Source organism: Pinus tabuliformis, chromosome X (assembly GCF_031772625.1).
Source record: "Pinus tabuliformis cultivar Carrire ecotype Pingquan chromosome X, CPIR1, whole genome shotgun sequence".
NCBI lineage: Eukaryota > Viridiplantae > Streptophyta > Pinopsida > Pinales > Pinaceae > Pinus > Pinus tabuliformis.
In genome coordinates this window covers 319,741,249-319,755,563 of record NC_142308.1, presented here as the reverse complement: position 1 = coordinate 319,755,563, position 14,315 = coordinate 319,741,249, and the positions used below count along the sequence as shown (strand labels likewise).

At 40.0% G+C, this 14,315-nt stretch overlaps 1 protein-coding gene across 4 annotated transcripts in view; it reads left to right on the top strand.

The window, feature by feature from the left end:
- LOC149139739 (zerumbone synthase-like) overlaps window positions 1-14,315 on the top strand; it is a 230,970-nt gene that overhangs the window by 104,422 nt on the left and 112,233 nt on the right. Inside the window, exon 1 of one of the 4 annotated variants that reach the window (XM_089449956.1) lies at window positions 1,156-1,297. The exons of the other annotated variants lie outside the window; for them this stretch is intronic. Within the exon in view, the coding sequence (XP_089306082.1) occupies window positions 1,230-1,297 (68 nt within the window). The 5' untranslated portion in view covers window positions 1,156-1,229. Of the gene's footprint in view, window positions 1-1,155; window positions 1,298-14,315 lie in introns of those variants that run through there. 4 annotated transcript variants of the gene reach the window in all.

Here is a 14,315-nt window from a genome sequence, read left to right as displayed (position 1 = left end):
ACTAAATAAATCAAAATTTCTTTAAATTCTCTTTAAATATCTTTTATAATACTGATGATAAACTGTTAAGCATAGTACTATTATGCAGAGATTCCTTACATCTCTGTAGTTAGATCCGATAAAGCAAAGTCACATGGTTTCTGTAGTTAGATCCAATAAATCAAAGTCACGATCTATGTTTGATTTTGACATGGTGACGTGATAGACACGGTGCATTAATATTGGTACAAGGTACAGATTCAAATCTTATAGGATATTAGTATAAGGTACATATTCAAATCTTATAAGAGGGGGTTGAAGATGAGAATTATTTTAGGATAATTAAACTATTTTAATGACCTCCAGACTTAACTGAGCTTATAACAGCTGGTGATAGCATCCTACATCCCACTAATAAGAAGAATGTTTTTCATCCAAGATTAAAGCTGGCCTCAGTTTAGACTCAATCTCATTCCTAAAAAAACCAAAAGAAAAATTAAATCTCTTTCAACTCTTCCCTATATTACCGGCGATAAACGTGTTATGCATGCCATTATTACATAGAAAGATTCCTTACGTCTCTGTAACTACAGGGATCCGATAAAGCAAAGCCTCATGGTCACATCACAATCTAGGATCGATTTTGACATGGTTGGGACGTGGCAGACTTACAGTACATTAATATTCATGTACTGGTTTGGCTCTGATGGATTATCGATGAAGCCTCTTTCAACTCTTCCCTATATTACCGGCGGTAAACGGGTTATGCATGCCATTATTACATAGAAAGATTCCTTACATCCCTCTAACTAAAGGGATCCGATAAAGCAAAGCCACATGGTCACATCACAATCTAGGATCGATTTTGACATGGTTGGGACGTGGTAGACTTACAGTACATTAATATTCATGTACTGGTTTGGCTGTGATGGATTATCGATGAAGCCTCTTTCAACTCTTCCCTATATTACCGGCGGTAAACGGGTTATGCATGCCATTATTACATAGAAAGATTCCTTACGTCCCTCTAAGTACAGGGATCCGATAAAGCAAAGCCACATGGTCACATCACAATCTAGGATCGATTTTGACATGGTTGGGACGTGGTAGACTTACAGTACATTAATATTCATGTACTGGTTTGGCTGTGATGGATTCTATAGTATTCCTTGCAAGGCCCTTATTACACAATATCTGCAGCTACTTCTCGCTGTAATTTCATCTGAGGCTTTCTTCATCATGTAATTACCATGTCTGAGCAGGAGGCTGATGCATTTGGTGGCTGTGTTGGCAATCTCAACGTCCATGCAGAGCAACGGTAATCACTACAGCAGAATGGCTTTATGTTTTTGCAATCTGTCTGTTTGAGATTCCTTTTAAATTATGATCTGTTTTAAAAATAGACTTAAAATATAAATGCTTTTGCTATGTTTTGCTAGATTTCTTTGAAATTATGATCTGTTTCAAAAATAGACTTCAAATATAAATGCTTTTGCTATGTTTTGCTATGTTGTGTAATTATATGTTTCCTTTTCTCTGTTGTATAGCCACATATTTTAGGTTTTTAATTGAATTTATAAGGGTAAAATGACGGTTTTACATGATAACTTATTCTATGAATTAAGGCACGCATGGTTCAAATATTATTGAAGTAGGCATGATTTTAAAGTGTTGTTATATTCAAAACAAGGAAGTTTTAAGAAAGCCTTTAATTAATTTTTTACTCATACTTGTTCAGCATAAATAGTCCTTCTATACACGTTAGATCTTATAGTTTAGGCCTAGAAAAAGGAAAACTGATACAATCACAGGAGTCTATACAGCCAATTTTTTAGGTGTGATTCTCGTCTATCTGTACAGCCATTGGGAGAGGTAAATTAGGAATCAGCCAATGGCAGAGACAAATCAAGAATCAGCCAGTGGCAGAGACAAATCAGGAACTTGAATTACGGAGAACCAACTTGGAGATAATTGCTCCCAATTGTCAACACTCCCCCTCAAGTTGGTAAGTAGATGTCACTCATGCCAAGTTTGTTGAGACAACCATTAAATGCTTGGTTTGACACTGCTTTGGTCAACACATCAGCAAGCTAGTCTTGAGATCGAACATGAGGAACTTCAATCAACTTTGCTTCTAGTTTCTCCTTGATAAAATGCCTATCAACCTCAACATGCTTAGTTCGATCATGTTGAACTGGATTATGAGCAGTATCACATGCTGCGTTTTTATCACAGTATAACTTCATAGGACCGACTTGCTTCATATGTAAATCTTGCAACAGATCTCTGATCCACAAAAATTCACATATTGCCTTAGCCATTCCTCTGTATTCGGCCTCAGCACTGGATCTAGCAACTACCTCTTGTTTTTTACTTCGCCAAGTAACCAGATTTTCTCCTACAAAAGTGAAGTAGCTTGATGTAGAACGTCTATCCTTAATTGACCCAACCCAATCAGCATCTATATAACCTTTAACATCCAAGCTATCACCTTTTGTGAATAAAATTCCCTTTCCTCGAGATGACTTCAAATAGCATAAGATCCGGATGACAGCATTCATATGTTCTTCACTTGGGGAGTGCATCAATTGACTGACAACACTTAGTGCGTAGGCTAAATCCGGCCGAGTATGTGCAAGATACATTAATATTCCAACCAATCTCTGATAGCGCTCCTTGTTAGGAGGAACTTGGTTTGGGTGCACACCTAGCTTCAGATTTTCTTCCATAGGGGTACTAGCTGTACTACATCTCGTCATGCCAATTTCCTTCAATAAGTCTAAGACATATTTCTGTTGTGATAGAAAAATACCTTTCTTTGATCTTGACACTTCAATTCCAAGGAAATACTTCAATTTCCCAAGATCCTTCATTCAAACTCACGGGCAAGCTGCTCTTGCAGTGCTTTCCTTTCTTCAGTATCATCTCCAGTTACTATCATATCATCAATGTACACAATAAGGGCTGTGATTCGTTCTCCATTATGTTTCAAGAAGATAGTGTGATCTGAGTTACTTTGCTTGTAACCAATAGACCTGATAAAGCTAGTGAACCTTCTAAACCACACTCTAGGAGACTGCTTCAAGCCATATAAAGATTTTTTCAATCTACAGACCTGTCTATTGCCTTTAGTCTGTAGCTTACAACCAGGGGGCAACTCCATATATACTTCTTCTTGGAGATCTCCATGCAGAAATGCATTCTTTACATCGAATTGATATAAAGGCTAGTCAAAATTCACCGCAAGAGATCGTAAAATATAGACTGTAGTAATTTTGGCCACTGGTGTGAATGTCTCCATATAATCAATTCCATATGTTTGAGTATATCCCTTGGCAACGTGTCTTGATTTGAACCGTTCTATGGTTCCATCAGCTTTGTATTTAATGCAGAATACCCACCTACGTCCAACAGGTATCTTCCCTCCAGGCAAGTCAAAAACTTCCCACGTTGAATTTTTTTAAAGAGACTTCATTTCTTCATTCATCACCTCCCTCCATCTAGGATATTTCAAAGCTTCCTACACACTGTAAGGAATAACTACAACAGATAATTGATTCACAAATGCCTTACTCTTATTTGACAGTCTATGGTAGGATACATAATTGCTTATGGGATACTTAGATTTGGAGTTGAGAACATGTACATAGTTAACTTTGGGTTTCCCTCTTATGACTCGATCTAGTAACTTTTTAAATTGAGGTTCAGATTTATAGTTTACCTGAGACTCGGGCATGGAATCGGCTGGAGAAGACAATTGGTTTGGTGGTACATCGTGAGAGGAGGAAGACATAGACGACACTTCCACTTCCATTTGATTCGGAACCTCATTCTCCATAACTTGCTGCCCATCTAGAAAATCACCTCTTTGAGTTACAGCGTCACCATCAGTTGTTTCCAAATAGTCACATTCACCCCTAGTGTCCAAATTATCTCCACTTATAAGATCAAGGTCCAAAGAACGATGCAAAGTCTCCATTCCATCTCTATTCTCCCCCTTAAGTGGAGACGCGGAGGCAGAATAATACATATCATCTTCATGAAAGACCACATCACGAGTAACATAAATTTTACGAGGAGGGGGGTAATAACACCGATAAACATTTTGATGCAAGGCATAGCCAACAAATATGTAGCGAAGGGCATGGGGTTCTAGCTTATTTCTCAAGGGTTTGCGAAGGTGCACAAAGGCTACACACCCAAAAACTTTAGGGAACAGATTCGGTATGGTAGGGGCACTCACAGTATTATGGAGAACATCAAAGGGATTCTGAAATTGTATTGAACTAGAGGGTACATGGTTAATGAGATAAGATGCGGCCGTAATGGCTTCTCCCCAATAACTAATAGGCATATGAGCCCCAAACAAGGAAGCATGAACAACTTCAAGAAGGCGACGATTTTTTCGTTCTGCTATCTCGTTTTGTTGAGGGGAGTAAGGGCAAGTCATCTGATGAACAATACAATGTAAATTCAAGTATTGTTTCAAGTCTTGATTAAAAAACTATCCACCATTATCAGTACGAAGAACCTGAATATTTGATTTATATTGGGTGGCTATTATTTTGTGAAATTGCTGAAATAGGGAACTAACTTCATTATTTGATTTCATTAAACAAACCCAAGTCACGCGAGTATGATCATCAATAAAAGAAACAAACCAACATGCTCCACTCAGAGAAGAAGTTTTTGCAGGTCCCCAGACATCAGAGTGAATAACCATAAAAGGTACAAGAATTTTATGCATACTAATGGGAAATGGTACATGGTGACTTTTAGTGAGTTCACAAATGTCACACTTAAAATCCAAAACATTTAATTGAGAAAAGAGCTTTGGAAACAACTTCTGTAAATATCCAAAAGATACATGGCCAAAATGCCTGTGCTATAACCAGACTTCTGAATGTTGATGTGTGTCAGACTTATTAGCTGAGAAAACTTGAGCCAACTGATTGGAGATTTCCAGCAGTAGATCAAGATAATAGAGCTTTCCTCTCCTAGTACCATAACCAATTGTGTTTCGAGTCCGAATGTCCTTAAAAACACAAAGGTTAGGCCAAAATATCACAATACAGTTCAAAGTGAGGGTTATTTGAGCAATAGACAACAAGTTATGATTAATAGAAGGAACAACTAGAACAGACTCCAAATTCAAATTTTGGGTAAGAGAAACTGAAACTTCTCCAACCACGAGAGAGGGAGTACCATTGGCTGTGGACACTATATGGTCGTCTGAGGATTTCATGGACTGAATATGTTTACCATCAAAGGTCATGTGATCTATGGAACCTGAATCAATTATCTATTCACTATGACTAATAGGGATAGAGGTATGAAGAGACTTACCAACATTCCTAGCAGTAGCAATGAAAGAAGAGGCTTCCTCAGTAGTACTGGTGTTAGTGGAGGGCTCAGCCACAACAATAGAAGCATGATGATTTGACTTTGAATTTCATTTGTGAGGTGCCTTGGCAAGATCCCACCATTCCAATTAATTCATAGCAACGTGAATTTATATGCCTTGTTTCTCCACAGTGAGTACATACATGTTCTGATTTTGTAGCTCCTATTTCATAGCTACGATTTTTCGATCCAGATGACTGATTTTGGTCAGTTGTGTGATTCGGCGGACCAGAAGTGCGATCTATGTTTTGCGATTGGTAAGGCTTGCCCCGACGAGCCAACATAGCAGCAGATTCAGAGTGTTTAGGTTCACCTTGAAGTGCAGCTCAGAGAACAGTATCATGGCGAACATTTACATAAATTGCTTCAAGATCAAGTTCAGGATCCTTTCTGAGAATCTCACCTCAAATTTGTTCAAAGTCTGCATCTAGTACATTCAAGAAGATATGCACCGCGGTCTGTCAACTGATTTTTTTATAGGCGACAACATCTTCGGGATCCTTCATGACAATCCTATCATGATGATCTAGTTCTTGGAAGATTTCTACTAGATCACCATAATAGGTGGAAAGAGAATGAACAAGCTGTTTGGTGGAGAATGCCCGTTGATTCAGTGCAAAGAGTTGCGATTCATTTGATCCATCATAAGGAAAGAATTGTTGTTTGTTTTTCTTTATATATATATATATATATATATATATATGGTATGGAAAGTTAGATCCATGAAAATTATTTGGAATCGGGTACAAAATCATTTTCTTTGAATTTTTTTACGAGTTGTAAAAGTATTATGTTATTTATAATATTTAAGTATATAGAAAATTTCTATTATATAGCAATGGAGTAGGCCAGTGTTAATTAAGGATAATTATGACAATTGAGCAATTACAAATCTCTATGTAAGCTTAAAATTCCCTATAACTTTCTCCTTGGAGAGGCAAGCCTTGGAAAAGACCAACTCTAACACCCTCCTCCCTTAAAAGAAGCATAGGAAGTAATCGTAATGAAAAGTTGGGTCTCAACAACAAGGTACCCGAGTACAAACTCTTATGAGTGGAGAAACTGAGAAAAACCCATAGGAAAAACTCCCCCACCACGCCTCCCCACCCCCCCCCCCCTCAAGAAAAAAAAAAAAGAGAAAGATGTCAATGCTCAGATAAGCATGGATTTAAAATTTTAAATCCCATGACGATCCATTGAACGTCAAGAATAGAGATTCACTCCAACAAAGGAGAACGAATAGTTGAAGTACCATATTTTGTATATGAGAGCCATGATACCTCAATGTGGTCAATTGATCTCTAATGTAAAAGTGTTGCAGAGTCACAAGGGAGGAAAACATTATCAACTTCCCCAAGAAAATAGGCAAGTACAATGGCTTCAAACATAAGCAACACCATCAATCGACAAATAAATAATGAGGCATGTAAATATGGAAAAATCGGCTCAAACACATTACAACAACACTCATGAACTTATGTGAACATCATCATCATTAGACAATTCAATCACAAAAAATTAGAACAATCAATAACAACAAAAGAATGATAACAATATCTCTCATAATCGAACTCCCCTGCCTCTCCCCCAGAAACACAACTACAGGAGGAGCATAAATCAATAGTCTCTGCCATCAAGAAATGCCCCCTTGAAGAATAGCTAAGGGAGTAGTGACAATCAATATCTAATGGGAGGAACCTTGTATGATTGCACAACTAGTGAGACACAACGATACGAAATCTACAAACATCTTTTCAAATGATGCCATGATAATTGATTGATCCAACCACAATCAATCACAATGGTCAGAGCTAGTCCATGGTTCATCCTTTCATGTCTCTTTTGCAATGATTTGAATGTAGGGCTACTATGTGACCAAGAACGTTGATACCTCAGTAACTTCATTTGTACCTTAAGAGGATTTGATATGGCTCAGGGTTTTGTTCTACAAACTCAAAGATGAGCACAACACCGCTATCATCTAGAATGACATTAACGACCATGTCATTGATCATTTATCACAATCAGCAGGAGTATTTTCTTCCAGCACCTCAGTCAGAATTCCATCAACAACAAATGACACTTATTGAGTCTCAACAAAGATAAATGTAGGTAATGGCACCACAACAAGATCCTATCTAAGATATGCTCTTTATGTCAGCACTACAGAGTTAATAAAAACAACAATTCCCTATCCATTCTTCTCAAGTCCTCCTTTGGTATATCCTATTTTCCTCAATAATTGAGAACCAATGTGAATGGTGTATGTTTCAATACTAGGTAAAGCAAAAGAAACATTATCAACATCATCACGTGAGCTTGATAGCTCAAAAATAACATTCTCCTTCTAAGCATTATGAAGGAGATGACTTTTGATTCAAGATGTTGCATGGACTCTGGCAAGTTCTAAATGACCTCATCTTTCGTAATTAACTGTTCAGATAAGGCATCATAATCTTGTTTTCGCAAGTTCTAAATGACCTCATCTTTCATAATTAACTGTTACTCAACTTCCTCCTCGAGACGATCAAGGAAGTCAATCTTCTCTCCAAATTCATTTGCAAGGATCTCAAAATATGTGCCCATGGTTGACTCGGGATGGTTAACCGTCATAATTTTCTCATCCATTTTAGTTTGGAACTAATTCTTAATGGTTGCATTATCTGCTTGCAAGCGAGTTGTAATAGCTACAACTGTAAACCCGTTACAAAGTTTATCTGACACCTTCTTCTCATGAAGCTCTTCTAATCTTTTACCCACCTTGATAAAACCAACTTCGAAAATGTGTTCCCACCTTCTTCTCATGAAACTCTTATAATCTTTTACACACATTGATAAAACCAAGTTGGAAAATGTGTTCCCACTGATCACAAAAGCAAAACTACTACACAACAAGAATGATGATAACAGCAACAACTTTACACTTCCAATCACGCTGCAATTAAGACCAATCCACCTAGATTTGCATAAATATCCAAAAACAGCCATTTCATAACCACCAACCATAAGAGCACCAAATACATTGCAATGTCAATCAAATCGAAATATGATCATTCTCCAATGGCAGTGATTTTCATAGGATATATGAAAATTCTAACATTTTGGTTTAGTCCCGCATTCGAATCTAATCACACTCTCCGTATAGTATTGACTTAATCTCGCAGCAGTTTCCACGTTTTTATCTCTATGTTCGGTTGTTGCGGAATCAGGTCTCTCTTCATTGCCTCCCATTTAGCAGAATCTAACAATGTTCCCCCCTGACTTCTCGAAACAACCTGCTACAATGAAAGTGATAAAAGGAAAAATTTCCCACTCACAGTGTTCTTGAAGAGATCTAATGATGAAAGAGCTGGTAGCACTGTAATTTCTTGTGGAATGGTTCCGTTGAGATAGTTGTACGTACATGCTTATCAACTAGACACTCAAAATACCAAGGTTTGTTTTGAATGATCGGTTAAATCGATCTGTTTGAAGGGTTACTCGATAGCAGTGGGGAAGGAATCCGACACTTCTCTAGCAAGATCGAGTGTCGAATTTGGAAATATTGTAGAAGAATCACTGCAATAAAGGGAGGAGAAATGAAGAACCTTACTGAAATACAATAAGACTTGAACAAGCTTCCTTGCAACCCAATTTGTTAACCCTGTGTGAATCTCCAAAAATAAAGATTCGCAAGAAAGTCTACTTTTAAATAAATGGAAGGAAATATAGAGGAAATAACTGGAAATAAATAATCAGAATATAGTATGAGGAATTTCATATAGAGGCCTGGGGCAAATGGCTAGAGATTAGAGTGCTGAAGAATCCCGCAACCCTCGCTGTAGTATTGGTCGAATGAAGCGAGAGGGAATATCGATCCCGGGTTTGCCCATGCTACATTAGGATCGTGTTCCTTGCAAGACCTTCACAATAACAGCGTGTTGGACATCCACACACCCAAATTGTTCGACGATAAGTATACGTAGACCTAATGAACTGCAAGGGTTTTTTCACCTCTGATCAGGATCTCTACAATGACTCTCGCACCAAACAAATTTTGAAGGACTTCGTTCTTCATCAAAATCTTTTCTTCCAGAAATTTGCAGTGGCTATGGTAAAAATGAGCCGGAACGTGTTGACCGGATCTAAAGGGCATATTAGCCATCACTATTCCGCTAGCAAAAACCGTTTCGCCATACTGTTGATCCTTCCATTTGACAGGTCAGTACATTTCTTTTCAGAGTTTAACTCTAGTCAAACTTTCCCACAGGTGAATGATGGCGGTCAAAATCCTGCAACCTCTGTAATAGAGGGAAAGAAAAGAGCATATAGCACAGCCTTGCAGGCGGTTATCAGAAACAAGCAGGGAGGTTCCTGAATATTCGCTATGACAAGGGTAGGTATCCTAACACAGAGATTCCAACTAAACAATTTGATCTAATCTTGATTTTGGAGATATGTCTCAGACAGACAAAACCAACAGATATGTGGGTAGATATGGAAGGTTACATAAGATCCAATAGAACGAGATGAAATTATTTAATTAGATCTATAGATTTTTATAAAAAAAGAAGTGTGAAAACCCATCCTGATGTTTAAAAAATTTACGAAACCTTCCAAAAACATCGAGGAGAGTAAGAAATGCCAGCGATTCACTTGAACCACTTGAACTTGTGTTTAGGACGTTAATTATGAAATATTAAATAACACATCTAAAATATTGAAAAATACAACTAAAATTTATTGTTGAACTCTTTTTAATATAATATTTATTATTTTTGAAAAACATAGTCAAACTTATAGATGAAATAGACAATTTCAAAAAACAATTTTTGTTGTTTAGAATACAATTTTGAATGCATAAATGGATTCAACACCTTGAAAATATTAACTTAGTACTCAAGTTTCTAAAAATCTCTGCCTGATTTTGATTAAAATTAACTAGAAAACATGTTGTAGAAAAGGTCATTTCTTTTATAAGTTAGATGAGGCCTTTTTGAAATCTCTATTTTAACAAGGATTCTAAATTTCCATTTTTTTTAATGCCATTTTCAATACCTAGTTTTATTTCTACCTCTAAATGAATAATTACTAATATAATCATATATTTATAATTATGTTTTCTATACATCAATGATGTTGATGTACCTTTTCATTATAAACTATTATTTAAAAGGCATACTGTCACGCCCCCAATTCTTTTTTCGTTTAATTGAGCGGGTGCGGCACCGCCTAAGTTATTAAGATGTTCCATCGTTAATAAACTTTGCGAACTACGCCTTAACAATTCATAATCAACAAGAATTCATATTATTAATGTGCGGAAACCATTAACAATATACAATAATAAAATCAACTCGACAATATAATAATAATCAATCTTTTATTATATATGCAAAGTTTACATGACCGGGAGCCGCGCTCAACCGGCGTTCCATAAACGGGAGGGCGCCCGCCCGTGCAAGAGCGCACGGCGGTCTGCCAAGACTCCTCCAAAATACAAGTTACAACAACACACCAACTCGGCGTTGGGCGGGCGGGCGCACCCGTGCACGGCCCTTACCCAAGCCACAACCCAATCCAAGTGCGATATAAGTGTGGGCGCCCGTGCGCACCACCGGAACCTCCACACGATCCTCAACTCGACCCTCGCCCGGCTCGGCGGGCTCATCCACCGTTCTGCGGTAAACCTGCGCCTTTCCCAAGTGCGCACTACCCTTTGTGCGATGAAGACCGATGTGAGAGCGATCGGTTGATTGATCCAAATGAATCGCAGTCCTGCCATGTTTATACGCACACTGCCTTGTGCGTTATCTCCTGGCCGACGCTACAAACATAACGATTCTCCCACCAATCACTCCATCAACCGTCGGCTTGCCCAACGTATGACTTGCTCCTTGGTCGGCTTTAAGACATAAGGCGAGCTGCCTTATAAGTAGGCGAGCGCCCTCCATTACTACGCGCGCATTATCACTTATGCTCTCGGCGTTTCATGGAGCGCTCGCACCAACACTTAGTCAATTTCGTGAGGAGAGGGAGCGCGTGCCCGTGCACGACCGCAGGGCGTTACATCCTCCCCCACCAGAAGTCATTGTCGTCCCGACAATTCCTGCTCTTCTTCTCAACTTCCTGTCGTACTTCGCGATCTTGTTCTTCCATCTCCAAAGTGAATCCTCCGTTTCCCAGCTGTCTTCCTCCGGTGCATCCTTCCATCTGCAAAGAAATTCCCGTCGCATGTGGCAACCAACTCCTGTAGTTCTGAGACTCAAAATCTTCTCCAACTCTAGTCCTGGTCTGTCCACAATCCCGGCTGGTCCTCTCGTTGGTTCAACCCTCTCTGGATGGTCTGAATCAAGTCTACATCTCTTCAACTGACTCACATGAAAAACTGGGTGTTTCATGTTCATATGGCGTGGAAGCTCCAGCTCGTAAGCAACTTCCCCCACTCTCTTCTTCACTCGGAATGGTCCCTCATACTTCCGTGTCAGTTTGCTCGTCGTCCCCTTGGCTGGCTGAAACTGCTCCCCGGTAATCCTGAGAAACACCATATCTCCCACACCGAAGTGTGCCTCCCGTCTTCCACGATCAGCATACTTTTTCATCCTCCTTGCAGCATCGTGCAAGCGTAACCGTGCTAACTCCAAGGTCTCCTCCTAAGCCTTTATGAACTTATTCGCATGAGGACTTCTCAAGAAGCCTCCCATCACTACGGTATGCGGTGCAACCGGCATCTGTCCATTCACCAACTCAAATGGACTATACCCTGTCGTGGAACTCTTTTGAATATTGTAGCTAAACTGAGCAATATCCAAGAGTTCGGGCCAATTCTTCTGATCAGCCGTCACATAATGTTGCAAGTAGTCCTTCGGCAATGCGTTGATCCTTTTGGTCTGCCCATCTGTCTGCGGATGGTAACTCGAACTCATCAACAACTCTGTCCCGACCAACTTGAACAATGTGGTCCAAAATCTCCTTGTAAAACGCGGATCTCTATCTGACACAATACTCAACGGCATCCCCCAATACTTCACTATGTTCTTAAAGAACAACTCCGCAGTCCGCTCGGCTCCACAAGGTATCTTTGTAGGAACAAAGACAACATACTTGGAAAAACGATCAACCACGACCATAATCCCATTATACCCATGAACCTGTGGTAACTGAGTGATGAAATCCATCGAGACACTCATCCATGGCCTCTCTAGAATCGGTAAAGGCTGCAACAGTCCTCCTTGTCTCTGAGTATCCGATTTGTCCTGCTGACAAATGATGCACGTATGTACATACTCCTCCACATCCTCTCTCATCTTCTCCCAAAAGAATCCTCTCTCCAACAATGCCAAAGAACGATGTTGCCCTGGGTGGCTAGCCCATGGAGAATCGTGGCACTCCTTCAAAAGGTGTCTCCTGAGTCCGGATGACTTTGGAACATAGAGTCGGTTTCCAAAGAACAAGAACCCGTCTCGTAGAAAGAACTTTCGTGTCTTCCCCTCCTTTATCTACTTCACTATATTCTGCGCCAAAGTATCGGTTTCAACACTTTCCTTGATCTTATTCTGCATCTCTTCTGACATCTGAACTCGACTCCTACTCCTTGCTGCCCGGTCTTCTTCCTCCTCCAATGCTGCAAGTTGTCCCTTCCTGCTAAGGGCATCTGCTACCGCATTGTGTCTACCCGGTCTATACTCGATAGTCATGTTGAATTTTGCCAAGAAGTCCTGCCAACGAGCTTGCTTTGCAGAAAGCTTCGGTTGTGATGCAAAATAACTTGCTGCAACGTTGTCAGTCTTGACAACAAACGGCTTCCCAATCAGGTAATGCCTCCACACATGAAGACAATGGATGATGGTAGTCATCTCCTTCTCATGGACCGGATACCTTCGTTCTCTATCCTGCAACTTCCGACTCTCATACGCCACCGGATGCCCATCCTGCATAAGAACTCCTCCTATGGAAAAATCTGAAGCATCAGTGTGTACCTCAAATGGTCTCTCGAAGTCAGGCAACTTCTGTATCGGTGCTGTAACCTTCCTCTTCTTCAAGTCATCAAATGCCTCTTGACATTTGCTCGTCCAACTCCATCTCTTGTCTTTCTTCAATAAGTCTGTCAGTGCCGATGTCACCTTGGAGTACCCCTCTACAAACTTCCGTTGGTAGTTGGTCATGCCCAAAAACACCCTCATCTCATGGACATTCTTCGGTTCAACCCAGTCCTTAATCGCCTTCACTCTGCTCGGCTCCATCCGTATGTACCCTTGACCAACAATATGCCCAAGGAACGGAATCTCGGTCTGAGCGAACACACACTTAGACTTCTTCAAGAACAACTGATTTGCCCTCAGTGCCTCAAATACCATCGCCAAGTGTTTCTTATGATCCTCCATGTTGTCACTGAACACCACTATATCGTCCAAGTATACTACTAGGAACGAATCCAAGTATGGTCGTAGAACATCGTTCATCAAAGTGCAAAACGTAGCAGGAGCATTGCACAACCCGAATGGCATAATAAGGAACTCAAAGCTACCATACCTTGTTACTATCGCGGTCTTCTTCTCGTCTCCTTCAGCTATCCGCACCTGATAATACCCATGCCTCAAGCCCAGCTTGGAAAACACTCGGGCTTTCGCAAGCTTGTCAAAGCAATCAGCAGCCAATGGCAAAGGATACCTGTTCCTTACCGTCTGCTTGTTCAATGCACGGTAATCACAGCACATCCGTAGCTCATTCGAATCCTTCTTTCGCTGGAACAATACCGGAGCTCCATAAGGGGACCTTGAAGGTCTAATGAAACCTGCCTTAGTTAACTCCTTTAACTGGCGTTTCAATTCCTCCAACTCAGGCCCTGAAAATCGATAAGGTGCTTTAGCCGGGGGTTTCTTTCCTGGCTCAAGCTCAATGCTATGGTCCACTGCACGCCTTGGTGGAAGTTTCTTCGGAAGCTCATCAGGCAT